This window comes from Castor canadensis, chromosome 6 (assembly GCF_047511655.1).
Source record: "Castor canadensis chromosome 6, mCasCan1.hap1v2, whole genome shotgun sequence".
Lineage (NCBI taxonomy): Eukaryota > Metazoa > Chordata > Mammalia > Rodentia > Castoridae > Castor > Castor canadensis.
The window spans coordinates 45132684-45156410 of NC_133391.1; the positions used below are offsets into that span (position 1 = coordinate 45132684).

Consider the following 23727-nt stretch of genomic DNA (forward strand, 5'->3'; position numbering starts at 1 on the left):
ACAGCATGTTATATCCTGAAAGGCAACCTGAGGAGAGGAGAAAGTTTCCCAAAGGAAGACAAGTGAGTTGACTTTTAGAAATTTTGAGTTCAAGATTTGCAGAAAATTGGAAAGTAAGATTTTATCTCAGTAGAGAAAGAAGAGGTTTAGTTGTAGTTTTTGTATGACTTAAAGATTAGGTAATTGAAACATCGGGGGTAGGAGACTTTGCCTGAGTCCACAGAAAAATGGTAGAAGAGAAGAGGCCCAAGATCCTATCTTGAGGAACTTAGGAACAGGTAGACAGGAAGAGAGAGGGTCAGCACTGCAGTAAGGCAGGGGGATAAGCTCAACCAAATTGTCTTCAGGTAGCATGCCTGGGTGGTTTATTTTTAGCATGCTTCTAATTAAATAGCTAATAGGATTCTGGGAAAAGTATAGTGAGGCTTAGTCTTAACAGCTTGAGAATCACCTTTGTAATGTTTGGAATGCTAAATACAAAGGTTCAGATTTGATAAGATAATATTTAAAACTGACTACAACTTCATTTTCTTCCTTTTTTTTTTTTCCTGGTACTTAGGACCTTGCATATGTTAGGCAAGTGCTCTACCACTTGAGCTACACCCCCAGCCCTTTTGTTTGTGTTTTGTTTTGTTTTTGGCAGTACTCGAGTTTGAACTCAGAGATTTGAACTTGCTAGGTAGGTGCTCTACCACTTGAGCCATGCCCCTAGCCCTGTTTTGCTTTAGTTATTTTTCAGGTAGGGTCTTGCATTTTTGCTTGAGATATGCCTCAGACCACTGTCCTACCTATAGCCTCCAGCATTGCTGGGATTATAGGTATGTGCCACCACACCCAGGTTATTGCCTGAGATGGGAATCTTGCTCACTTTTTGCTCTGACTGGCCTCAAACTGATCCTCCCAATTTCTGCCTCTTGAGTAGTTGGGATTACAGGTATGAGTCTCCTTGCATGAGCTATTATTTTGCTTTTTGGGACAGGGTCTTGCCACTGCCTTTACATGGGCTGGCCTCAAAGTCAAGATCTTCCTGCCTTGCCTCATGAGTGGAATTATAGGTATTTAGCTTAATTTTCTTGCCAGTTGACACTGTTAAGATTGATCAGGATTTACTTTTAATCATTTTGTGTTAAATGTTTGAAAAAAAAATACAACAACATACGAGTAGTAGTTTGTTTTTAAGACACTATGGTATTATCAGGTTGCTCCACCTCATTGATCCTTGATATTTTTGATAGGATAATTCTGTGTTGTAAGGGACTGCCGCATGTACTGCAGATGTTTATTAACATCCCTGGCCTCTGTTAGATACCAATAGTATCCCCCATCCCCCAGCCAGGAGTGACATTTGACTTTGCCAACTGTCCACTGGGAGGTAGAGGGTAAAATTGCCCAGTGGAGGACCATTGGTATAGGGGAAAAGCATGATGTTGAGAGCTGGACAGATACAACTCCTGGATCTGTCATATTTTGGTTGTTTAACATTGGGCGTGTCATTAATCTCTAAACTTTGGCATTCTCACCTGTAGATTGGGGAAAACACTCTCTGGTTATTAATAATAAATTAAGCAAAAGGATATCATAAAGTTACCTCATAAGCTATCTCATTTGGTAATTTCTTTTTAACTATTTGTTAAAATCTAGGGCTTCATTTTATGGTATATTAGCAGCATAAGTATCATTGAAGAGAAAGGTGAATTTTTTCAAAATTTAAATGAATGTTTATAAATCTCTAGAGGACAAAATCCATGTTAGGTCTAAAAGCAGTAAAAGAATACCCACGGCCAAAATTTTTTTTAATGAATGATCATATTTGGCTATAAAAAAGTGAGGGTAACCTAACTGGGTGTGTTAACATGTTGTAGCTACTAGGGTAGCTAAAGTAGGCAGATAGCTTGAGCCCAGGAATGTGGGACCAATTTGGACAATATACCAAGACTTTTTCTCATTAAAAAAAAGAGGACAACTAAAACTCCAAATAATTATTTCTCATAAATACAAGTATATTAATATTAACTTATAGGGAACACATGAAAATCGGTAAGACAAACACTAAAATGTCTAGTTGATAAATGACAAAAGATATGAGCAAATAGTATTTCCTCTTTTGTGAACTATCTATTCCATACCCTAACATACTCTGTTTTATTAGTTTTCCAGAATTTGTTAAGCCTTCTGTTTTTACACACTGCTGTTTTTAAGTCTCAAATGTTTTACCACGAATGTATGCCTGAGAAATTTCTCTTATTCTCCAAAAAGCTTTAAGCTAATTTCTGGGAAGCCTCTCCTGCCTTTCCCAGAAGGAGATTACTATTCTCTTGCTATTCCTCAAACTCTATTGACTTATAAGACTGATAAAAGTCTCATAAGGAGGAGGTATTATATATGCTGTTTTATCTTCTTCCTAGATCTGTTTTTTCTAAGAATCACCTAGAATGTAAACTCTAGAAGGATAGAAGTCTATCTGATGTGATCCTTTATTTCTAGCACCTAGAATATTGTGTATGTTTGATGAGTTGAAGTGCAAAGCAGGCCAGAGAATTGGAGGATATTGTTTGTAATTTTGAAAAGTCACTGGTTTTGATAATAAGCATGAACTATTAATTATAACAAGCTTTTATGTCATAAGCATTCTGAAATATCTTTGAAAATAGTAGCAGATTGTATGTAGAAGAGAAAATTAATGAAATCATAACCTGTCCTTTTATATAAATTACAGTGATTAAATTTAGAGATACTCCAAGGAACTTTAAAAAGTTATAAATGTTGGCTAGTTTTTTTTATGAATCAGGAGAACAAAATTCTTTATGAAAGTTAAATGCCTGTTTTTCATAAGCAAATTAACTCAGAAATAGAGGAACTAGTTAAATCCTGGGAAAGACCAAGTTACCTGATGAAACATAAAGATCTTTTGGTCTTTCCCCTGTGAAAGTATGAAAAAATATTTTAAAATGTTGCTTGTTTGCAGCCTACTCTAGAAAATCAGTAGTGAAATGCTGTAGGCCTCATTTGCCTCATCTTTCCTATTTCAGAGAAAATAATAAGCTCCTTCAAGTTAGGAAAGTGCACTGTGAGAGTCCTATAGATGACATTTCCTCTGAAAATGTTTCTACAGGTTGTCATCAGGTCCATGGGCTGGAATCTTGTTGGTCCTGTTGTTCGATGCCTTTTATGGAATGATAAGAATGATAAAAGAAAAGATTATCTTCTGATGCTTGATTTATTGGTAAAGGTAAGTTAAAACTAGGTACTTTTTGTCATAACGCACAGCAGTATTATAATTCTTTTTGATGTTTAATTACTGTTCTACAAGAAAATATTTAGTTCATGAAAATCACATGCAGAAAATAACTCTCTAGAGAAAAACTAATCTTATCTAATTGGAGGGGCAATTTCAGCATTTTCCAAATTTTCTGGATGTAAGAATTATGTAACTGCCAGGCAATGGTGGCTCACGCCAGTAGTCCTAGCTACTTGGGAGGCTGAGATCAGAAGGATTGCAATTTGAGGCAAGCCCAGGCAAATACTTTGTGAGACCCCATTTCCAAAATAACCAGAGCAAAAAGCCCTGGGTTCAAATCCAGTCCCACCAAAAAAAAAAAGAATTATCTAATCTTGCATTATACCTATAGATTCAGAATCTCCAAGGAGAGACTTGGGAAGCTATATTTTAACAAGTGACCTTAATGTGTACATTTGGAATTCAGTGTTTAGAGAGGCCACACTAATCTTTCTGTAACATTAGAACTAGAATCAAATATCAGCTCTTTCCCTCTGTGGAAATTCTTTTCAGTATATGAAAAACCTAGAATGCAAGTGATCACAATAGAGTTTGAATAGGAAATAGAGCACAGATCAGTTGTGATATAAGATCTTAGAAAGGGACTGTTGGTAAAAGGCTTGTAGAGTTTCAAGTTTATATGATGATTAAGAAAGATAAATTCTGAGAAAAAAGACATTATAAGAAACTGCTTGGAGATCAGTGCAAGTATGTACAAATATATATTTGGAAAGAGGAAGCTCCTTCTAGATATGAGGACTTTTTAAAAACAAATAGGCTAAGGATGTAGCTCAATGGTAGAAGTTCTTGTCTAGCATGTGTGAGGTCCTGCGTTCAATCCCCTGAACATGAAAAAAAGAAAAAATAGAAAATAAGGAGGTGAGATGGTAAGATGTGATCATTCAGAAAGCAATGCAAAGTTACATCTGTTCAGGGAGTACAGAAGATCCTGTGGGGTGGTCTAAATACCCTGACAGTGTGGGATAAGAAGGCTTACCTGCTGGAAGCCTTTGGCGTCTAAAGCAGCCTACCGAGTACACTGGTGAAACTTGAAGGAAATCCGAGCTCAGAAGATCAAGTTCTCCCTTTGCCTACTTGTTTAATTTTTACTTTTAACAGTTACGTAAGGCATTTTACGGTTAAGCAAAAATAATTGTATTTTTTGAGTACTTTCCTTCTTAAAAATAGTAATCATGTGGCTTTAAATGCAACTTGTATTAAACAGGTTCAATTGTGAATATTTTTATAGTTATGTAATCCAAAGGAATTATTGTTGGGTTTGCTTGAACTGATTGAAGAGCCCTCTGGAAAACAGATACCCCAAATTATTCTTCTTTTACTTCAACCGTTACAAACAGGTAATGAGCATTTTGATATCAAATATTTTTTATTTGTGTAAGTACCTTGATACTTACCCCAAAATGTGAATGTTCCACCAAAGTAAGGTTTTGGACAAATTATTGAATACTCTGCTTACACTAGTTATAGCAATGCTAATTTGAATCCTGCTGCTATGTACCTAGAAGAGTGATTATCAAATAGATATTTTGTTGAATGTCATACTATTTTCATGTGCTGTGTTGTAACCTATAGCTTTTTGGTAAGCCTTTCTATCTGCAGTTTAGATGTAGAATTTGTCCTGTAAGCATATTTATTTATTTATTTAGTTTAGTTTAGTTGAGGTACTGGGGTTTGAACTTAGGGGCTCCTGCTTGCTAGGTAGTAGTTGTTATTCCACTTGAGCCACGTCTCCAGCCCTTTTTGCTTTAATTATTTTCATACAGGATTTCATGTTCTGTGCCTGGTCTAGTCTGGACTTTGATCTTCCTGTGTATATCTCCCACATAGTTGGAATAAAAGATGTGAACCACTGTACCCAGCTTATTGGTTAAGATGGGGGGGGTCTTGCTATGTTTTTTGTTCAGGCTGGCCTCAAACTACAGTCCTTCTGATCTCTGCATCCTGAGCAGCTGGGATTATAGACATGAGCCACTGCACCTGCCTTCTTTGAAGCATATTTAAAAGGCTACATCTGTGGTGTCTGCACACCACAGATAGCATCTGTGTTTGTCCCATATCTTGGTTAAGAAAAGTATTAGGCAGGGCATTGCTTAGTCTCTGCATTGGGAGGTTGAGGTTAAGAATAACAAAGCTATGTCTGGAAAATGTAACTAGGACATATATGGAATGACAAAACTCCGTGGCTGAGCACAACAGGCAGTATTTATCCATGGGAAGAAGACATTTTTTCATTGTAAGAACCATAGATATCTCAGAGTGTAATGGAGGGACCTAGAATCAGAAATTAGAATAAATTCATTTTAAATATGAATACTCATTAGCTTTGCAGCACTTAAAAAATTCAAAATTCTCGAGGTAAAAAAAATGTAATATTCCCATTTGTATGGTGCTTATAGTTTAGCACTCATATTTTGTGCTTATAATAAAAAATATGAAAAGAATGTGTTTCTGTTTTAAGAATGTTATAAACATACCTAAATAAGATGTCCATAGCCTGTATTTAGGGTAACTTCATTATTTATGTACCACAAAGAAGGAAAAAAAAGAATCCCATTTAACCTATGGCATGTCATCCTGATATCAGAGTTGTTAATATTTGAGGAAAAAAGTGTCTTATAAATGAAAGTACTGAACTTCTTGTCCTATGTAGCAATACAAGTAACAACTTGGTCTCCCTTGTAGTGATTCAGAAACTTCATAACAACAAGGCCTATTCAGTTGGATTGGCATTGTCTGCTCTTTGGAGTCAAGTATCTCTTCTTCCTGTTCCATACTTGAAAGAACAAATACAAACAGATGACTACGGCCTTTATAAATGTTGCAAGGCCTTAATAGAGTTCACAAAACCTTTTGTGGAAGAAGTCATTGATGATAAAGAAAACAAGGAAAATGAAAAATTAAAAGATGAACTATTGAAATTGTAAGTATATTTTAAGAATATCCCCCAATGGAGTTAGGTAATTGGTAGTTCACTTACCTTATGCTTCTTTTTTGCAATGTAAATATAAATATAGTTTCAGATTTTGAATTTTAGAAGACTATGGGAATCAGCTGATGTAGCATGGGTATTTAATGGTGAATTGATGTATATGTATGTGTATATATATATTATTTGGCAGTACTGGAATTTGAACTCAGGGCCTTGTACTTTCTAGGGAGGTGTTCTGACTACTTGAGTCACAACCCCAGCCCTTTTTGTTTTAGTTACTTTTCAAATAGGGTCTCATCCAACTGGCCTGGACCAAGATCCTCCTATTTCTGCCCCCAGGTAGCTGGGGTAACAGGAACATACCACCACACCCTGCTTATTGGGCTAACTATTTGCCCAATCTGGCCTTGAACTGCAGCTTCCCAATCTCCACCTCCCAAATACCTGGGATTATAGGTATGAGCCACGTGTTGGCAGGCACTGATATTTTTAAAACCAAATATACTGACCTAATGAGGCATTGATATTATAAAATCAAATGCTTTATTTAATTTTCTTTATATTCTTTTTTGTATTACTTTTACTCACAGTAAGCAAATAATGAAAGTAGGGGGAATAGATGCATGTAACTCAAGGAATCTACTCTTTCTGTGGGAAAATGGTGTTTTAATTCTCCCTTTGAAAACAGCAGAAGAACTACTAGACAGCTGAACATCCAGCCTGATCACAAACACAGCATAGTCTTCATAGTCTTCACCCACTAGCATTCTCTCTAGGGGTATGATAAACATGCAAGGTTCAGTATGGCGTTCAAGTAGTTGACATATGGATGGTTCAAATTAAGATCTTCTAATTATAAAATACTCTTCGGACTTTGAAGACTTAATATGAAAACAAAAACAAAATAATGTGGTGTAATCCTAGAACTTGAGGGGCTAAAGCAAGAGTATCAAGAGTTCAAGGTCATCCAAGGCTTCATAGAGAGTACTTGGTTAGCATGGGCTGTATAGCCAGACCCTGTCTCAGAAAACAAAAATAAAAACAGAAACACAACAGAGAAAGATAGTAAAATGCCTCAGTAATTTTTATATACTGATAATATGTTAATGTATTTCAGATATATTAGACTAAGGTCAATTTTTTTAAATTAACTTCTGTTTCTTACGACTTTCACTACTTTTTTTCATGTGACTAATGAAAAATCTTATATATGGAATTTACCTTATGTATCTATTGAATAGTGCTGAACTAGATTGTTGAATTACATGAACCAGTAATTTAGTTTCTTTAATTGTGGCGATTAAAACTGTTGTTAGCTTTCTATTTTGTCAGGTTAAGACACTTAAAAGATGTTTGCTATTTATGAAACCCATTAAACAGGAAAGGTTTAGTCAGAGAATAAAGTTTGTTTTTTTAAAAATAAAACAAATGCAACTTTATGAAAAAATTACTACATTGTCCTGATTTTTCCTTGAACTGATGAAAACTACATCTTAGACTAGCACTGATACTCAAACAAACATTGAGAATTTACTGGAATAGTCCAGACACAGAAATCAATCTTACTAGAGGCTGGAGGTGTGACTTAAATGGTACAAAGTGCTTGCCTAGCAAGTGAGAGGCCCCTTGTTCAACTCCCAGTGGTGCCAAAAAAAGAAAGAATCTCACCATGTTGATTTTAGAAAGGTTCTCTTCATTATTAGTAAGAAAGATAATTCATCACATTTTATGGACCTTGAATTATTGGCACTTGTCTTAGTTCATTTTTTGCTGCTAAAATTAATAATACCTGGGGGCTGGTGGAGTGGCTCAAGGGGTAGAGTGCCTGCCTAGCAAGTGTGAGGCCCCAAATTCAAACTCCAGTATCACCCAAAAAAAAGAAAAGAAAGAATTCCTGAGACTGGGTAATTTTTAGTGAGTAGAAAAATATTGGCTTACATTTCTGAAGATTGGGAAGTCCAAGAGGTGCTGAAATCTGGTGAAGGTCTTGCTGCATCATGACATGAAGAAAGGTGGGAAAGTAGAGAGAGACAGGGCCCTATTTAAACAGTATTTGTCCTTCCTGTGAGAGTAGAGCCCTCCTGGCCTAGCCATCTTATCAAAAGTCTCATCACTGGCAATTAAATTTCAGCATTAGTTTTAGAAAAACATTCAAACCATAGCAGTGCATATTTTATTTTTCTTGTTAAATTAGATTTTAAAAAGTAGGCATTTTATACCTTGGAAGTATTGATTTCATAGTTAACTATTGCTTATGCTTTAGTTGTTTCAAAAGCTTGAAATGCCCTTTGCTGACAGCACAATTCCTTGAACAGTCTGAAGAAGCTGGAAATGATCCTTTAAGGTGTTTTGCATCTGAAATAATAGTAAGTACAGTCAATTTAATCTGTAAGATTTGCTATACCCTCATACATTATTCTGCTGTATTTTCGTGTACTTCATATCAGCATGTAAATTGATAATTTACTAATAAGGCAATATGTGGTTTTTATAGAGTACAGATAAGCAAATAAGGGGAGAATAAAATTGCAATAATTTCATTATCCATAGACAAATACTATTAATGCCTTCTAGACCTTTTTTCCTACTTATAAGTAAGAAAATGTATACAGCTATGTATCATAGATACTTTAGTAATCTATGTACTTTTTCTATACTTTTTCTCTTCACATTATATATATTTCCATTGACTTAATAGTATTCCATGGTATGGAGTAATTTTCCATTATTATCAACTCTATCTTGTATCTTTCTTTAACTGGTAAGTCTGGAATAAGTATTCTTGTAACCATGAAAGCATTAGTCAGGAGTGCTGAGCATTCAACTATGATTGGAAACAGTTGAATTAATAATCTATATTTTTGTATGATTTCTCTGGTAATATTCACCTACCATTGTGTAAAAATAGAAAAGGTGGATTGTAGCTATATTTTTGTTCTTTTTTATTATTTTATTAGCATATAACAGTTGTACAGGGGGATAAGTTGTAATATTTACATAGGTGTTTACAGTATTTCTTAGATTTACCCTCTCCATTGTTCTTCCTCTTTCCCCTTCTCCCCTTCTTAGAACAATTTCACCAGATGCCATTCTTCTGTTTTCATGTATGGATACAAAATACATCTGCCATATTTACCTTCATTCCCTGCAGTTTTGTGCCCACTCACCTCCCACTGGTATCCACCCATGGAGAAGACCTATTTTTCCTTCCTGCACTTCTTTTTTTTTTTTTAAGTGTATATTGATAGTCCAAGGGGGTTTCACCTTGGTACTTTTTAGGCTAACATTTTTCTAGGTAGATTAGCTAAAGGAAATACAGGGTGTAAATAGTTCAAATGATCAATAATGTGTGGTCCAGATTGGACAGGAAAAGGAGGTTCTAGATGAGTAGGTAAAAGTGAAGGGTTCACAGGACTAGAGAAGTCAAATGGAAAAGCAGATTAGTAGGAGAGAGAATAAGAGGCTGTGGTCAGAAAATGGGATATTGAAATTTAAGGTGGCTAGAATAGCTCCACATGTTGACAGAGATTCGGGATAGGATAAGGCGCTGAAATGCATTGGAAGTAAAAGTCACTAGAATTTAAAATCAAGAACCACAAGGGTGGCCTGTTATAAGAGTTATCTACATGAACATACAACTTTCCCAGGATCGTAGCAGAAGTTGAGTAGAGAGGAAGATTGTGAGCAGGTGCCAAGATGTTCAGTTAATGTGAGGAAATGACTAAGAAGTTAGCAAATGACAGAGAAAAAGACAGTTATGGCATCTGCCCCAAAGGAAAATGTGCTTTTCTGAAGAGTACAGAAAGAGCCAAGATAATACTAATTCCTCTGTTCATACCACTGTCCCCCACTATTGTCTTCTGGCTCTGCAGTGTAAAAGGTGTGAGAGAATAAGCAGCTCCTCTCACCAGAAGTTTAATTAATATAAGACAGGTTTAATTAACATAAGAGGTTGAGGATGGAGGAGGATTCGAAGCTTTCAGAAGAAGGAGCATCACAAGTAGAGCCAGCAGTGGGGAAACACAAAGTAGTTGAGAAGCAGGGATAAGATCAGGTAGATGAAATGAAGAAATGGTTTCCCTTCTAATGCTGGAAAGTGTGGTGTGGTTGAGATTGACTGGCTTCAGCCACCTTTACTTTGGCACAAGTTATTTAGGTACAGAACTGCTTGAATGTCTCAAAGGCTACATCAGAGAAACATTCCTGAAAGGACATGCCTAGGTCTGGGCAAGACTGCTGGATGGTGTGTGGATGGAAAGTAAAATCTGATTTGGACACAGGGTGTACCTCAAATACTCTTCAAAGTATTTGAACTAGAATCTAGTTACGCATGTTTTTTTGTTGTTTTGGGGGGTTTTTTGGTGCTACTGGAGTTTGAACTCAAGGCTTCACACTTGCTAGGCAGGTGCTCTTACCATTTGAAATATTCCCCCTTCCCTTTTTTGTTTTCATTATTTTTTGGATAGGGTCTTCTGTTTTTGCCCAGGGCTAGCCTGGGACTGCGCTTTATACCTATAGCCTCCCATGTAGCTGGGACTATAGGTGCATGCCACTACTGGCTTGTTTGTTGAGATGGGATCTCAATATCTTCTTGCCTGGGCTGTCCTCAAATTGTGATTGTTCTGATCTCTGCTTCTCAAGTAGATAGGATTATGGGCATGCACCACCATACCTGACTCATAATGATGATTTTTTTTATTGTTTTTTTATTCATATGTGCATACAAGGCTTGGGTCATGATGATTTTTTTAAAAGCTATCTTACTGTGGAAAAAATACATGTGGCATTGTCTGAATGAAGCACTGGAGCTTCATAATTAAGAGGACATTTGGAATCTGAATGCAATAAATTTTTGGCTCATAACTATAACAAGAATAAATGGCTTTTTTTGTTTAAAGGTTCCAAAAGCTTTATTGTTATAGAGCAGTGCTTCTTAAAGTTTAATGTTCAAATAAATCCTGCGGGGCTCTTGTTTAAAATGCAGACTCCTATTGAAAGGTTAGAGGTGGGACCTAAGAACTTGCATTTCTAATAAAACCCTGGTAGTGCTGGTGAATGCATGGCTTTTGAAAAACATGTAGAAGTACATGTTTACTTATTTATGTATTTTATATTTTATTATATTATTGTTGTACTGGGGGTACATTATGACATTTACAAAAATTCTTACAATATATCATAGTTGAATTCACCCCCTCCATCATTCTTCTTTATTGTCCTCTACCCTATTCCTGGAATAGTTTCAAAAGGTCTCACTTTTCCATTTACATATATGAGTACATATTTTTCACCACAGTCAGTCTCCTACACCCTTTCCTTGTATCCTCCCCAATCTTACTGGTACCATCCCCCAAGACAGGACCTGTTTTGCCTTCCTGTTCTCCCATTTTTGGAAAAAAAAAAAAAAAAAAAAAGACATTTTTGTTTGTTTAAGATAACAGTATGGGGTGTTTCATTGTGACACTTCCATGTATATATGTTTTATTACCTGAATCGGTTCATCCTTCTATTTTTCTCCTTTCTACTTTAGTCCCCTTCTTTAGTTTAAAAAATTCTATGTTCTTATTTAGAAAGTACATCAACCATATTCACCTTAACTTCCTTTTATCCTCCCTCTCCCATCAGTGACCTCCCATTAGCACAACCTGTTTTTTGTAATATTGCTTGTGTTTGTATTAGGTATCTATTCCATGTATGAGAGAAAACATGTGGCCTTTGGCTTTCTGAACCTGGCTAACCTCACTTAAGAGGATGTTCTCCAGTTCCATCCATTTACCTGTAAACAACAAAATTTCATTCTTTATGGTTGAATAAAATTCCATTGCATATAAATATCACATGTTCTTAATCCATTCATCAGAAGTGGGGCATCTTGACTGTTTCTGTAGCTTAGCTATTGTGAATAGTGCTGCAATAAATATGGGTGTGCAGGTGTCTTACTGTAATCTGACTTACATCCCTTTGTGTATATCCCTGGGAATAGTATTGCTGGATCATATGGCAGTTCTATTTTTAGTTTTCTGAGGAGCCTCCATACTGTTTTCCATAGTGGTTATACTAATTTACATTCCCACAAACACTGTATGAGGGTTCCTTTCCCCCACATCCTCACCAACATTTGTTACTGTTTCTGTTCTTGATAATAGCCATTCCGACAGGAGTAAGGTGGAATTTCAATGTGGTTTTTGATTTGCATTTCCTTTATGGCCACGGATGTTGAGCATTTCTTCTTGTGTTTTTTGACCATTTCTTCAGAGTTTGAAAAAACTATTTAGTGGGTCATTGATTTTTTTTTAGCTTAATTCCTTATCAGATGCATATCTGGCAAAGATTTTCTCCCATTCTGTTGGCAGCTTTTTCAGTTTGGTGACCATTTCTTTTGTGGTGCAGAAGCTTAAGAAATTTCATGTAGTTTCATTTGTCAATCCTTTCTCTTAGTTGCTGAGCCATTTGAAGTTCTATTTAGAGAATTGTTGCCTATGCCTATTAGTTCCAGTGTTCTCCCTGCTCTTTCCTGCACTAGCTTCAAAGTTCAAAGTTTCAGGTCTTATATTAAGGTCCTTAATCAACTTTGAGTTGATACTTGTACATGGACATCATGCAGATATCCAGTTTTCCTAGCAATATTTGTTAAAGAGGCTATCTTTTCTCCATTGTATGTTTTGGGCATCTTTGTCAAAAATCTGGTGGGTATAGTTGCATGGATTCATATCTGGGTCTTCCATTCTGTTCCATGGGTCTTCATGTCTGTTTTTGTGCCAGTATGATGCCACTTTTATTGACATGGCTCTGTAGTACAGTTTGAAGTTGTTGTTATGATATCTCCAGCATTGCTCTTTTTGCTCAGTATTACCTTGGATATTTGCAGTCTTTTGTACTTCTAAATGAACTTTAGGGTTGATTTTTCAATCTCTATGATGAATGTCATTGGAATTTTGATGGGGATTGTATTGAACATGTAGATTGCTTTTGGTAATATAGCCATTTTCACAATATTAATTCTGCTAATCCATGAGCATGGGAGATCTCTCTATCTTCTGTAGTTTTCTTTGATTTCTTTCTGCAGTGATTTATAGTTTTCACTGTAGAGGTCTTCACTTCCTAGAAGTACATATTTATTAGCATCTGGGCAGTCTCTGTGACTGAGGATGCTGGCCCATGGTTCCTTTTTGTGTAACTTCTGGGACTCTCTGGCATCAGTAGACTTTAACTCTCCAAGGGCTGGAAAAATCTTTTTTGGCTTTTTAATTCTCTACCATGTCAGGCTAAAGTGCCTGGTGCTAAAGTGTTTACTGAATGAAAGATCGAATATGTGGAAGGTAGGTATTCGTTCTGCTTTACCTATTGTTCTCATTCCTTTTTAACTTCTGTATGGTGGTTTATAGTGACCTTACTTTTCTTAAACTTTTTTGTGTTGCTGTTAAATATTTAGTATAATGTCTAATATCTCAAGGCTTAGAGGTTATGTAACCACCCCATGCCACACAGTAAGTGGTAGAACCTAAACTCAAAATCAATTCTAATATCTGGGCACATTTATAGTTCCATCTACTTGGAAGGCCGAAGCAGGAGGATCATAAGTTCAAAGCCATTCTGAGCTACGTAGAAAGACCCTGTGTCAAACAAATGGGTAAAAATACAACATAAAACTTAACCTTTGTAACCATTTTTAGGTGTACAGTAGGATTAAGTACATTTGCATAATTGTGCAGCCCTCATCATCATCCGTCTCAGGAGCATTTTTATCTTCCCAAATACTACCCATTAAATACTTCTCATTCTCCCTCTCCATATCACCCGACAACCACCTCTACTTTCTGTCTCTGCCTAAAACACTTAATTTGAAATGATTTTCTTTTCTTCACTTCAGAGCCTTCATCCAGCAATTAGGTCATTTGACTGCCAATAAAACTCATTTGTGTGTCTTTGAATTGTGACTCAGTTAATTTAGAAACCATATAACCATATAAATGCTTAAATATGATTTTGCTGTTGACTTCTGTATTAGTTTTTTACTGCTGTATAACAATTTACTACAAATTTAGCAGTTTGAAACAACACATTGTTATCTCACAGTTTCTCTGGATCAGAAGTCTGGTAATAGCCTGGGTGCTCTTCTCAGGTCTTACTAGGGTACAGGCCAATTGTTGATGAGCCTGCGGTTTTGTTTTGTTTTGTTTTATTTTTCTGGTGGGACTCAGGGTTTGAATTCAGGGCTTCACACTTGCAAAGCAGATACTCTTCCATTTGAGCTACACCTCCAGTCCCCTTTGCTCTGGTTATTTTGAAGATGGGGTCTTGCAAACTGTTTGGGCTGGCTTCAAACCATGATCCTTCTGATCTCAGCCTCCTAAGTAGCTAATATTACAGGAGTAGGCCCCTGGCAACCGATGTGAACCTGCACTCTTATTGGATGCTTAACTAGGAAAAGAACCATTTCCAAGTTCCTGCATGCTATTTGCAGAATTCACTTCCTTAAATTATAGGACTGAGGTTCCCATTTTCTTGCTAGTGATCAACCAGAGATAGCTTTGAGCTTATAGAGACTTCCTTCAGTCCCTTTGCCACATAGCCCCATCTATAGGTTCTGTCATAACATGATGGCTTAGTTCTTGAAACCAGAAAGAGAGTTTCTACTCTCAAGGAAGCCCTAGGTCCTCTTTAAAAACTTTCTGCCTTAGCTGGGCATGGTAGCTCAAGCTTCTAATCCTAGCAGCTCAATAGGTGGACATTGGGAGATCGCTATTTGAAGTCAGCCCAGGTGAAATGTTTGTGAGACCCCCATCTCAACCAATAAAGGCTGGACGTGGTACACACCTGTCATCCCAGTTACGCAGGAAGCAGAAATAGGAGGACCAGGCCAACCCAGGCATAACCTGAGACCCTTCTCAAAGATAAACAAAGCAAACAGAGCTGGGGATAATGGCTTAAGTGGTAGAATGCCTATCAACAAAGTGTAAGGCCTTGAGTTCAACCCCCCTCTACTGGAAACAAAACAAAACAAAAAACCTTTCTGCCTGGGAGAATCATGATTGGAGGCAAGCCTGGGCTACCCTATCCCAAAACAACAACAACCACAAAAGCACTCCATAACACCTGCTGCTGCCTAACTCAGGCTTTCTCAGCATAGTCTCACGTCAGAGTAACTCAAGATAACCTGCTTAGAGACTTTATATCTGCAGAAATGCTTTCGCTTTTGACATATAATTAATCATGGGGGTGACATTCCCCGTGACTAAAAGGAAGTCTCTCAGGTCCCACACATTCTCAAGGGAAGGGGATGTGGAAATGGGGTTAGAGTCTGTCTGCTATAGCTTCCTTTTTTTTTTTTTTAACCAATTTCACAGGGTTTTTTATCAGCAATTGGACACCCTTTCCCCCAAATTATTTTTAATCATGGAAAGAGAAAGAAAACTTGGGATTACCTTGAATTTGAGGAAGAAGAAGACAAACAATTAGCAGACTCTGTGGCTTCTCTGGCATATCTAGTATTTGTTCAGGGCATCAGTATTGATCAACTTCCAATGGTGTTAAGGTAAGAGTGGTTTATTTATGTATTCCAAAAGAAGTGTCAGACTCTCATTTATCTCGTATCTAGTATTTGTGTATTAACAGTACATGTGAAGATGACAGAGTAGAGGCAACTTGCACTTTCCTTTATCTCCATGAGTCCCAAACAAAATGTCAAGTGTGTGGCTGCAGGGAAAGATGGGTGGTGTGGAAAGGCACAGGAGCACAATAAACAGTAGAGAGAGACTAGGTGAAAGCCAGAAATACCGAACATTAGATTTGTAAAAGGAACAACAGACCCCAACACTGGGTGCTAGGCAAAGTGGTAGGAAAGGAGGATAATTCACCCCCTTTCTTGCCCCCAGCCAGGCTTTAAACAAAAGAGGAAAGGAGAGCCTCAGCAAGCTCCACAGGCACACACTCTGGCACTCTGCAAAAATATAGTTTAAAATGCAAGATCTATTTGAGTAGCAAGCAACAGGATGCTAGAGAAGGGATTCTGCACTTTCTTGCTTGCTCACCAGTTTAGGAGAGGTCTTATGGTCAAATTTTTCTGCCAGTGGTACAGAAGCCCCTGCATTTTTTATATCTCTAAGCCCCAAAGGCATCCCCTCTCCAGTGAGCAAGCAGCTGACCACCCTGAGAATCAGTGTGGGCCTAGAAAACTGCTTGTGACTTAGATACACACCCAGGGACACAAATCTACATAGTGCAAAGTGCAGGCCACACTGCAGAGGGAAGTGGAGGACACTTACAGCAAGGAACTGTAACACAACCTCTGGCAGGAGGAACAAAACCAGCTGTGTGTGACTATAAGCATAGGGCTGGGTCAGAGACCCATGGGGTCAAAGCATGCAGGATCACTTAGTTCCCATGCCCACAAGTAGCTTTATTCTGACTGCATTCTGACTCTCATACCCACCCCCATGACATATGGTGGGGAAGGGCAGCTGTTGTATTGGTCCAGCATTCCCCATGCATGAGTGTGCACTGGCAGAGCACCTTTGGTGTAAGGGGCATCCAGTTGGGTGGTTGGTCTTGGGACTCAACAGGTGGGAGCACAGCTTCTACACTTGCTACATTGGCAGGAATTCAGTCCAGCGGTGATCACAGTTGTGTAGTGTGCCCTGAACAGGAAAAATAGGGTAGGGCTTTGCCTGCAAACAGCCCTCTCTTATCAAACCTCTTTGGACTTCGAGAGAAAATGACTCAGTTACTAACCCCCCACCCCCTGCCGATGCGCACACAGACACCAGGTAAACTGCAAAACTGATAAGCCTAGGGAAAACATAGCATCTTAGTTCTCCATCTCCTCAGCAAGAAAAAAATATTGATTGATCTTTTTTAAAAATTGGTTTGTTTTGCTCTGTATTTGTTATATTGTGTTTTTCCTTCAATTTCATACTTTCATCCCATATACTTTTTATCTCCTTCCTTTTTTTTTTTTTTTTTGTGGTACTAGAGTTTGAACACAGGTCCTTATGCTTGCTAAGCAGGCACTGTAGCACTTGAGTCACACCTCTAGCCCTTTCACTCCTGTTATTTTTTGAGGAGGGTCTTGCTTTTTTGTCCAGGTTGGCCTGGACTGATCTTCCTGTTTATACTTCCTGCATGGCTGAGATGACAGATACATGCAACATTGCCTTGCTTTTATTGGTTGAGATGAGGTCTTGCTGACTTTTCGCCCAAGTTGGCCTCAGTCCACAATCCTCCTTATTTTTGCTGCCCAAATAGCTAAGATTATAGGCTTGAGGTACTGCTTCTGGTATCTTTTCTCTTTTTCCTTTCCCCATCATTCCTTCTTCTTCTTCTTCTTCTTTTTTATTCAGTCCTGTTTGAAACTAGCCCACATGCTATGCCACGCTACAAAGCTGTGAGGCAGCTTTAGTATCACTTTCCCTCCTTTTACAACCACCAAGACCAGCATTCAGATCTGATAGGAAAGGGAACCAGAGGGTTCATTTCTTCTTTTTGTATTACTTATTAACACTTGTGCCTTTACTAATTTTTAAATTCCTAGTTTTTTATCCTAGCTCCTTTCCATCCTTTCTTTAATAGGGGTAAAGTTGTAGTTTTCAATTTATTTAAATTATATTTAAATATTTAGTTTGTTTTTTAATTGTTACTGTAGCCTCCTTTCTCTCTTCTGAGTGGTAATAGGGATTGAGACTTCAAGAAGAGGCTGCTCTCTAAGACCTCTAAATGAAACTAGAAGAGATACTCCTCTCACAGTAGAACAGAATATGACTCCTTTGTAACTGAATTCTCAGACCTTGAAATGATTGAAATGCTGGACAAAGAATTTAAAAGTCTAGTTTTAAACTGAGCATTAACCTTCAAGTGTATTCAAATAACAGATGAATGAAGTAAAGAAGTCTTTCCATTAAAGACTTGGACAAGCAGAGAGATAGAGATTCAGGGTGAAAAAATGTAAATCTTCAAAATGAAAACGCCAGTAAATAAAATAACCAGTTAAAAGCATCACCAGTAGAATAGATTAAGCAGAAGAAAGAATATCAAGGATTAAAGATGAGATTGAGGCGCTATTACATTCAGATAGCATTAAAAAAAAAAGTTTAAAGCATTCATGACCATAGCTTTCAAGAACTCTGGGACACAATCAAGAAATCAAACCTAAGAAATCTTGCTGTAGAAGTTGTAGCTGAGATACAAACAAAGAGCATGGAAAACCTAATCAATAAAATAATAGTTTAAATTTTCCCAAATGCAGGGAAAGTAGTAGACATTCAAGTACAAGAGGCATTCAGAACACTAGATCGATGTGACCAGAAAAGAACCTTTCTACATCAAATTATTTTTAAAACGTCAAGAGTACAAATGAAACAATATTGAAAGCTGCAAGAAAGAAGCAACAAGTTACTAACAAAGGCAAGCTCATCAGAATTACAGGAGACCTTTCAGCAGAAACCCAAAAAAGCAAGGAAAGCATGAATGATGTATTTCAAGCTGAGAGTAAATAACTGCCAACCAAAATTAGTATATCCAGCAAAGTTATCTTCTAAAATTAATGAAGAACTGAAGACCTTCCAAGATAAGCACAAACTAAAGCTATTTATTACCACTAAGCAAGCATTGGAGAAGATATGTAATAGACAGTTAACAATCACAAGAACCCGAGGCAGAATAATTTCATAAGACTAGATGAACAAATGAGAATTAGGAAAGAATGAAACATTTTTAGCTTAGTAAACCCACAAACTTTTGAGATGAATAGTGAGAATACAGATTACTCAAATCAACCAACAAAAAAACCAACAAAATTAGAATTAGCACACATCTTTCAGTAATAACCCTACATGCAAATGGTCTTTATTCTCTAATTAGAAGAGCTAAGATGACTATTGTAGTAAAAAAAACCAAGATTCAACTACCCAAGAAACACCTCACTTGGAAGGACACACAGACTGGGAGTGAAAGGATGAAAATCATATTCCAAATAAATGGAATCTGAAAGCAAGCTGGAGGAGCTATACTCATACCAGACAAAATAGACTTCAAGGCAAAATTAGAAGAGGTAAGGTCATAACACTAATAAAGGGAGCAAAGCATCAAGAAGAAATAACAATTGTAAATGAACATGCACTGAACATTAGTGCACCCAATTTCATGAAACAAGCACTACTGCATATAAATGAAAAGATTTTTCCTAATACAATAATAGTGCATGATGTCAGTACCCCACATTCATCATACATAGATCAACCATACAAAAAATTAATAGAACTTCAGTGTTAAACTGTACCATAGATCAAATGGACTTAACAGACATCTACAAAATGGTCTACCAAACAGTTACAAAATAAATATTCTTTTCCAAAATAGATCATGTTTTAGGTCATAAAACAAGTCTTAACAATTACAAAATATTGAAATATTTGCTCATATCAAATCATGACAGAATAGAACTTGAGATCAGCAGTAAGAGAAATTATATAAACACATGTATCATTTAAACACTTGAACAGTCAATAGATCATTGAAGAGATCAAGCAGGAAATTTTAAAATTCCTAAGTTCAAATGGAATTGAAAATGCAACTTACCAGAACCTTTGGGATACAATGAAAGCTGTTGTAAGAGGGAAATTTATAGCTCTGAATGTCCTAATGATACCTCACAGTCTTACAAAAACAAGAACAAGCCAAAAAAAAATTTAGTAGAAAGAATAAAGATCAGGTTCGACATTTTAGTAGAGATTAACCAAAGGATCAGTAAAAGGGTTGGTTGTTTGAAAAGATAAAGAAGATTGACAAACCCTTACCCAAACTACCTGAAAGCTGAGAGAAGACCCAAATTAATAAATTTGAATTGAAGAGGGAGAATATTTTGTAAACTTATGTTCCAGTAAATTGGAAAATCTAGAAGAAATGGATAAATTTCTAGGTACATACCAGAATTGAACCAAGAAGATATAAACAGTAGTAATAAAGTCTCCCAAAAAAGAAAGGTCCAAGGACTGGATGGATTCACTGCTGAATTCTGTCAGACTTTTACCATGATTTTGTTGGTGGTGGTAGTGGGGTTTGAACTCAGGGCTTCATGCTTGCAGGGCTTCATGAATTCAGGTGCTCTACAAATTGAACCACACCTCCAGCCCCATCTACCAGACCTTTAAAGAACTAATGCTAATGTTCCTCAAACTACTCCATAAAATAGAAATGGCAGGAATGCTTCCACATTCATTCCATGAAGCCAGTATTACCTTGATAACAAAAACAGGTAAGGATGCAAGGGGAAAAAAAAAAAAACAGTATAGACCAGTTTCCTTGGTAAATATAGAAAAATTCTCAATAAAATACTTGAAACCAAGTCCAACAACACATTAAGAAAATTACACAACAAGAACAGATTGGTTCCAGTCCAGGGATGCAAGGATGATTCAACATTTGCAAGTCCATAAATGTAATATAGCACGTAAATAGAATCAAGAAAAATATATGATTATCTTAATAGGTGCCGAAATTGTTGCTGGACAAAATTCAGCAACTCATCGTGGTAAAGGCCCTGGAAAAAGAAGGAATAGAAGGTCCACGCTGAAACATAGTAAATGTTAAATGTATAACAGCCTAATAGCCAACTTTATACTGAATAGGGAAAGCTGAAAGCATTTCCTCTAAATTCAGGAACAAGACAGGAGTATCCATTCTCACCACTCTTATTCAGTGTAGTGCTGAATTCCTAGCTAGAGTAACAAGGCAAGAGGTAAAAATGAAAGCCATGTAAATAGGAAAGGAATTTCTCAAATTAGCCCTATTTGCAGATGATAGGATCCTATATTTAAAAGACCCTAAAACTACTAGAAGACTCTAAGATCTGAAAAATGTATTTTAGTAAAGTAACAGGATACAAAATCAATACAGAAATCAGTACCTTTTCTTCACCAATAACAAAATTGCTGAGAAAAAAAAATCACGAACATAATCCCATTCACAATAGCCTTAAATAAATTAATAAAATACCTAGGCATAAACTTAACCAAAGATGTGAAGACCTCTACAATGAAAAGTATAAAGCATTGAAGAAAGAAATTGAAAAAGAAACTAGGAGATGGAAATGCCTGTGATGTTCATAGATCAGCATGATTAATGTGAAGGTTGCCACTACAGATTCAATACACTTCCCATGAAATTTCCAATTTGTGGTTTTATACAGAAGTAGAGAATATAGCCCTAAAATTCACCAGAAAGCACAAAAGACCCCAAATAACCAAAGCAATCCTAACGGGGGAAAAGAAACAATATTGGAAGTATCATAATACTGACTTCAAACTAAAGGGCACAGTAATAAAAAACAGTGTGATACTGGCACAAAAACATTCACATAGACCCAACAGATTAGATGACCCAGAAATAAGCCCATGCAGCAAGAGCTATCTGATCTTGACAAATTACCAAAAGTATACATTGAGGGAAAAAATGGCCTCTTTAGCAAGTGGTGCTGTGAGAACTGGATATCCCTATGTAAAAGACTGAAAGTAGATCCCTCTCATTCAGAGTGATTAAAAATCAACTCAAAAAACAATGAAATCTTAATGTAAGACCTGAAACTCCGAAACTCCTAAAGGAAATATAGGGAAAACACTTAAAGATATTGGCACAGGCAATGACTTTCTGAATAGGATACTCATAGTTCAGGAAATAAGATAAAAAATTGGCAGATGGGATTGCATCAAATATGAAAGCTTCTGCATAGCAAAAGAAACAATTATCCACTATGAAGAAACAGCCTACAGAATGGAGGAAGATGTCAGGTGTTCATCATACAGGGTATTAAAATTGAAAATACATAGAGAATTCAAAAAGTTAGGCCAGGCGTTGGTGGCTCACGCCTGCAATCCTAGCTACTCAGGAGGCAGAGATCAGGAGGATCTCAGTTCAAAGCCAGCCTAGGTAAATAGTTCACAAGACCCTAGCTCAAAAAACCCTTCACAAAAATAAGGCTTGGTGGAGTGGGTCAAGGTGAACGCCCTGAGTTCAAGCCCCAGTTCTGCAAAAAAAAAAATTAAACACCAACAGAGTGTTAATAATCCAATAAATGATTGAATGAACTGAACAGACAGTTCTCAGAAGAAGTAAAAATGGCCAATAAATACATGAAAAAATGTTTAACACCATCAGGGAAATGCAGGCCAAAATCTTCATATAAAGATTCTGTCTCATCCAGGCAGAATGGCTAATCATCAAGAAAAAAAAAATGCTGGTGAGATAGGAACCCTTGTACACTGTTGGTGGGACTGTCAACTAGAGCTGTCACCATGGAAATCACGGAAGTTCCTCAAAGAAGTAAATAAAGAACTACCCTATGATCATGCTGTATGACTCCTGAGCATATGCACAAAAGAATCAGTCAGCTGATTCTTCAACTATAGAGATTGCTGCATACCCACCCATGTTTATGGAAGCAGTATTTGCTATAACTAAGTTATAGAATCAACCTAGGTCCCCACCAGTGGATGAATGGATAAAGAAAATGTGATGTGTATATACATATATGTGTGTATGTGTATAAATATATATATATATAATAGTATGCCAATGAAAACCTACCCACATGCTATATGTTATATTTTATTTAAAATAAAGTATAACAAGGGCTATTTAAAAAAGTGACAGTGGCTATCATCAACTCCAGAAATGGTCAAGTATTGAAAAAGTTGGGTGCTAAAATATGTGTAAGGGCATTGAGAAACTCCTTGAAACATTTCCTTAGATATTAATAATGAAAGACAGGACTGTAAAATAGGTACAGTGTGTGTGTGTGTGTGTGTGTGTGTGTGTGTGTGTGTGTGTGTGTGTGTGTGTGTGTGAGGGGTACTTGTGGGAGGGTAAATGAAGGTAGATGGACCTCATACTTACATGAAATATAACAAAGAAATCTTGTGCAACTGCTGTAAGTGGGGTAGGGAAGGGGTCAAGGGGGAGAGACGGTGGGGTGATGTAACCAGTATGCAATATTTGGAATTGTCACAGTGAATCCCCCTTGTACAATGAATATATCCTAATTTAAATAAAATGTGTAAGGAGACAAGAAGCATAAAATATTTAGTTAGTCTTGGTTTTGGGAGCCACTCTGGACTACAAGAAGTGGAACTAGTTGGGTACTCATGGTTACCATCATGTCGTCACTGGGTTACTGCCACAATGCTGAGTGGGTACTTACAAATCTACTTTCACTTCTGTTTAATCCAACCCATTCTCAGCACACTAGAAAGTGAAGCTGTAAGTAAGCCCCTTACTGAAAACCCTTGAGTGGCTTATTGTTCTTTGAGTAAAGTTTAAAAGCTTTCACCGACTCCTGAGGAACTTCTGCATGATCTTGGCTGCAGTACATTGTCCTTATTCATCTGTGCTTCTATGACAGACCTTCTTTGAGTATTTTATTCAAATGTGTTGAAAAACTTCCTACTAGAGGGACTTTGTATGTGCTAAGAACTGTCTTTATTCTTACATGTCAGTTTCTTAGTGAAGCTTT

At 36.9% G+C, this 23727-nt stretch overlaps 1 protein-coding gene and 1 non-coding gene across 9 annotated transcripts in view; one reads left to right on the forward strand and one right to left on the reverse strand.

The window, feature by feature from the left end:
* Glmn (glomulin, FKBP associated protein) overlaps nt 1-23727 on the forward strand; it is a 54124-nt gene that overhangs the window by 3213 nt on the left and 27184 nt on the right. For all 8 annotated transcript variants that reach the window (XM_020159542.2, XM_074076478.1, XM_074076481.1 and 5 more), the window contains 5 exons: nt 3113-3229; nt 4527-4635; nt 5981-6218; nt 8491-8593; nt 15575-15762. In XM_020159542.2, the coding sequence (XP_020015131.2) occupies nt 3113-3229; nt 4527-4635; nt 5981-6218; nt 8491-8593; nt 15575-15762 (755 nt within the window). The remainder of the gene's footprint in view (nt 1-3112; nt 3230-4526; nt 4636-5980; nt 6219-8490; nt 8594-15574; nt 15763-23727) is intronic.
* On the reverse strand, nt 17567-17695 carry LOC141424510 (small nucleolar RNA SNORA61). The gene has a single exon (XR_012449420.1). It is a non-coding gene; the product is annotated as a small nucleolar RNA SNORA61 (small nucleolar RNA).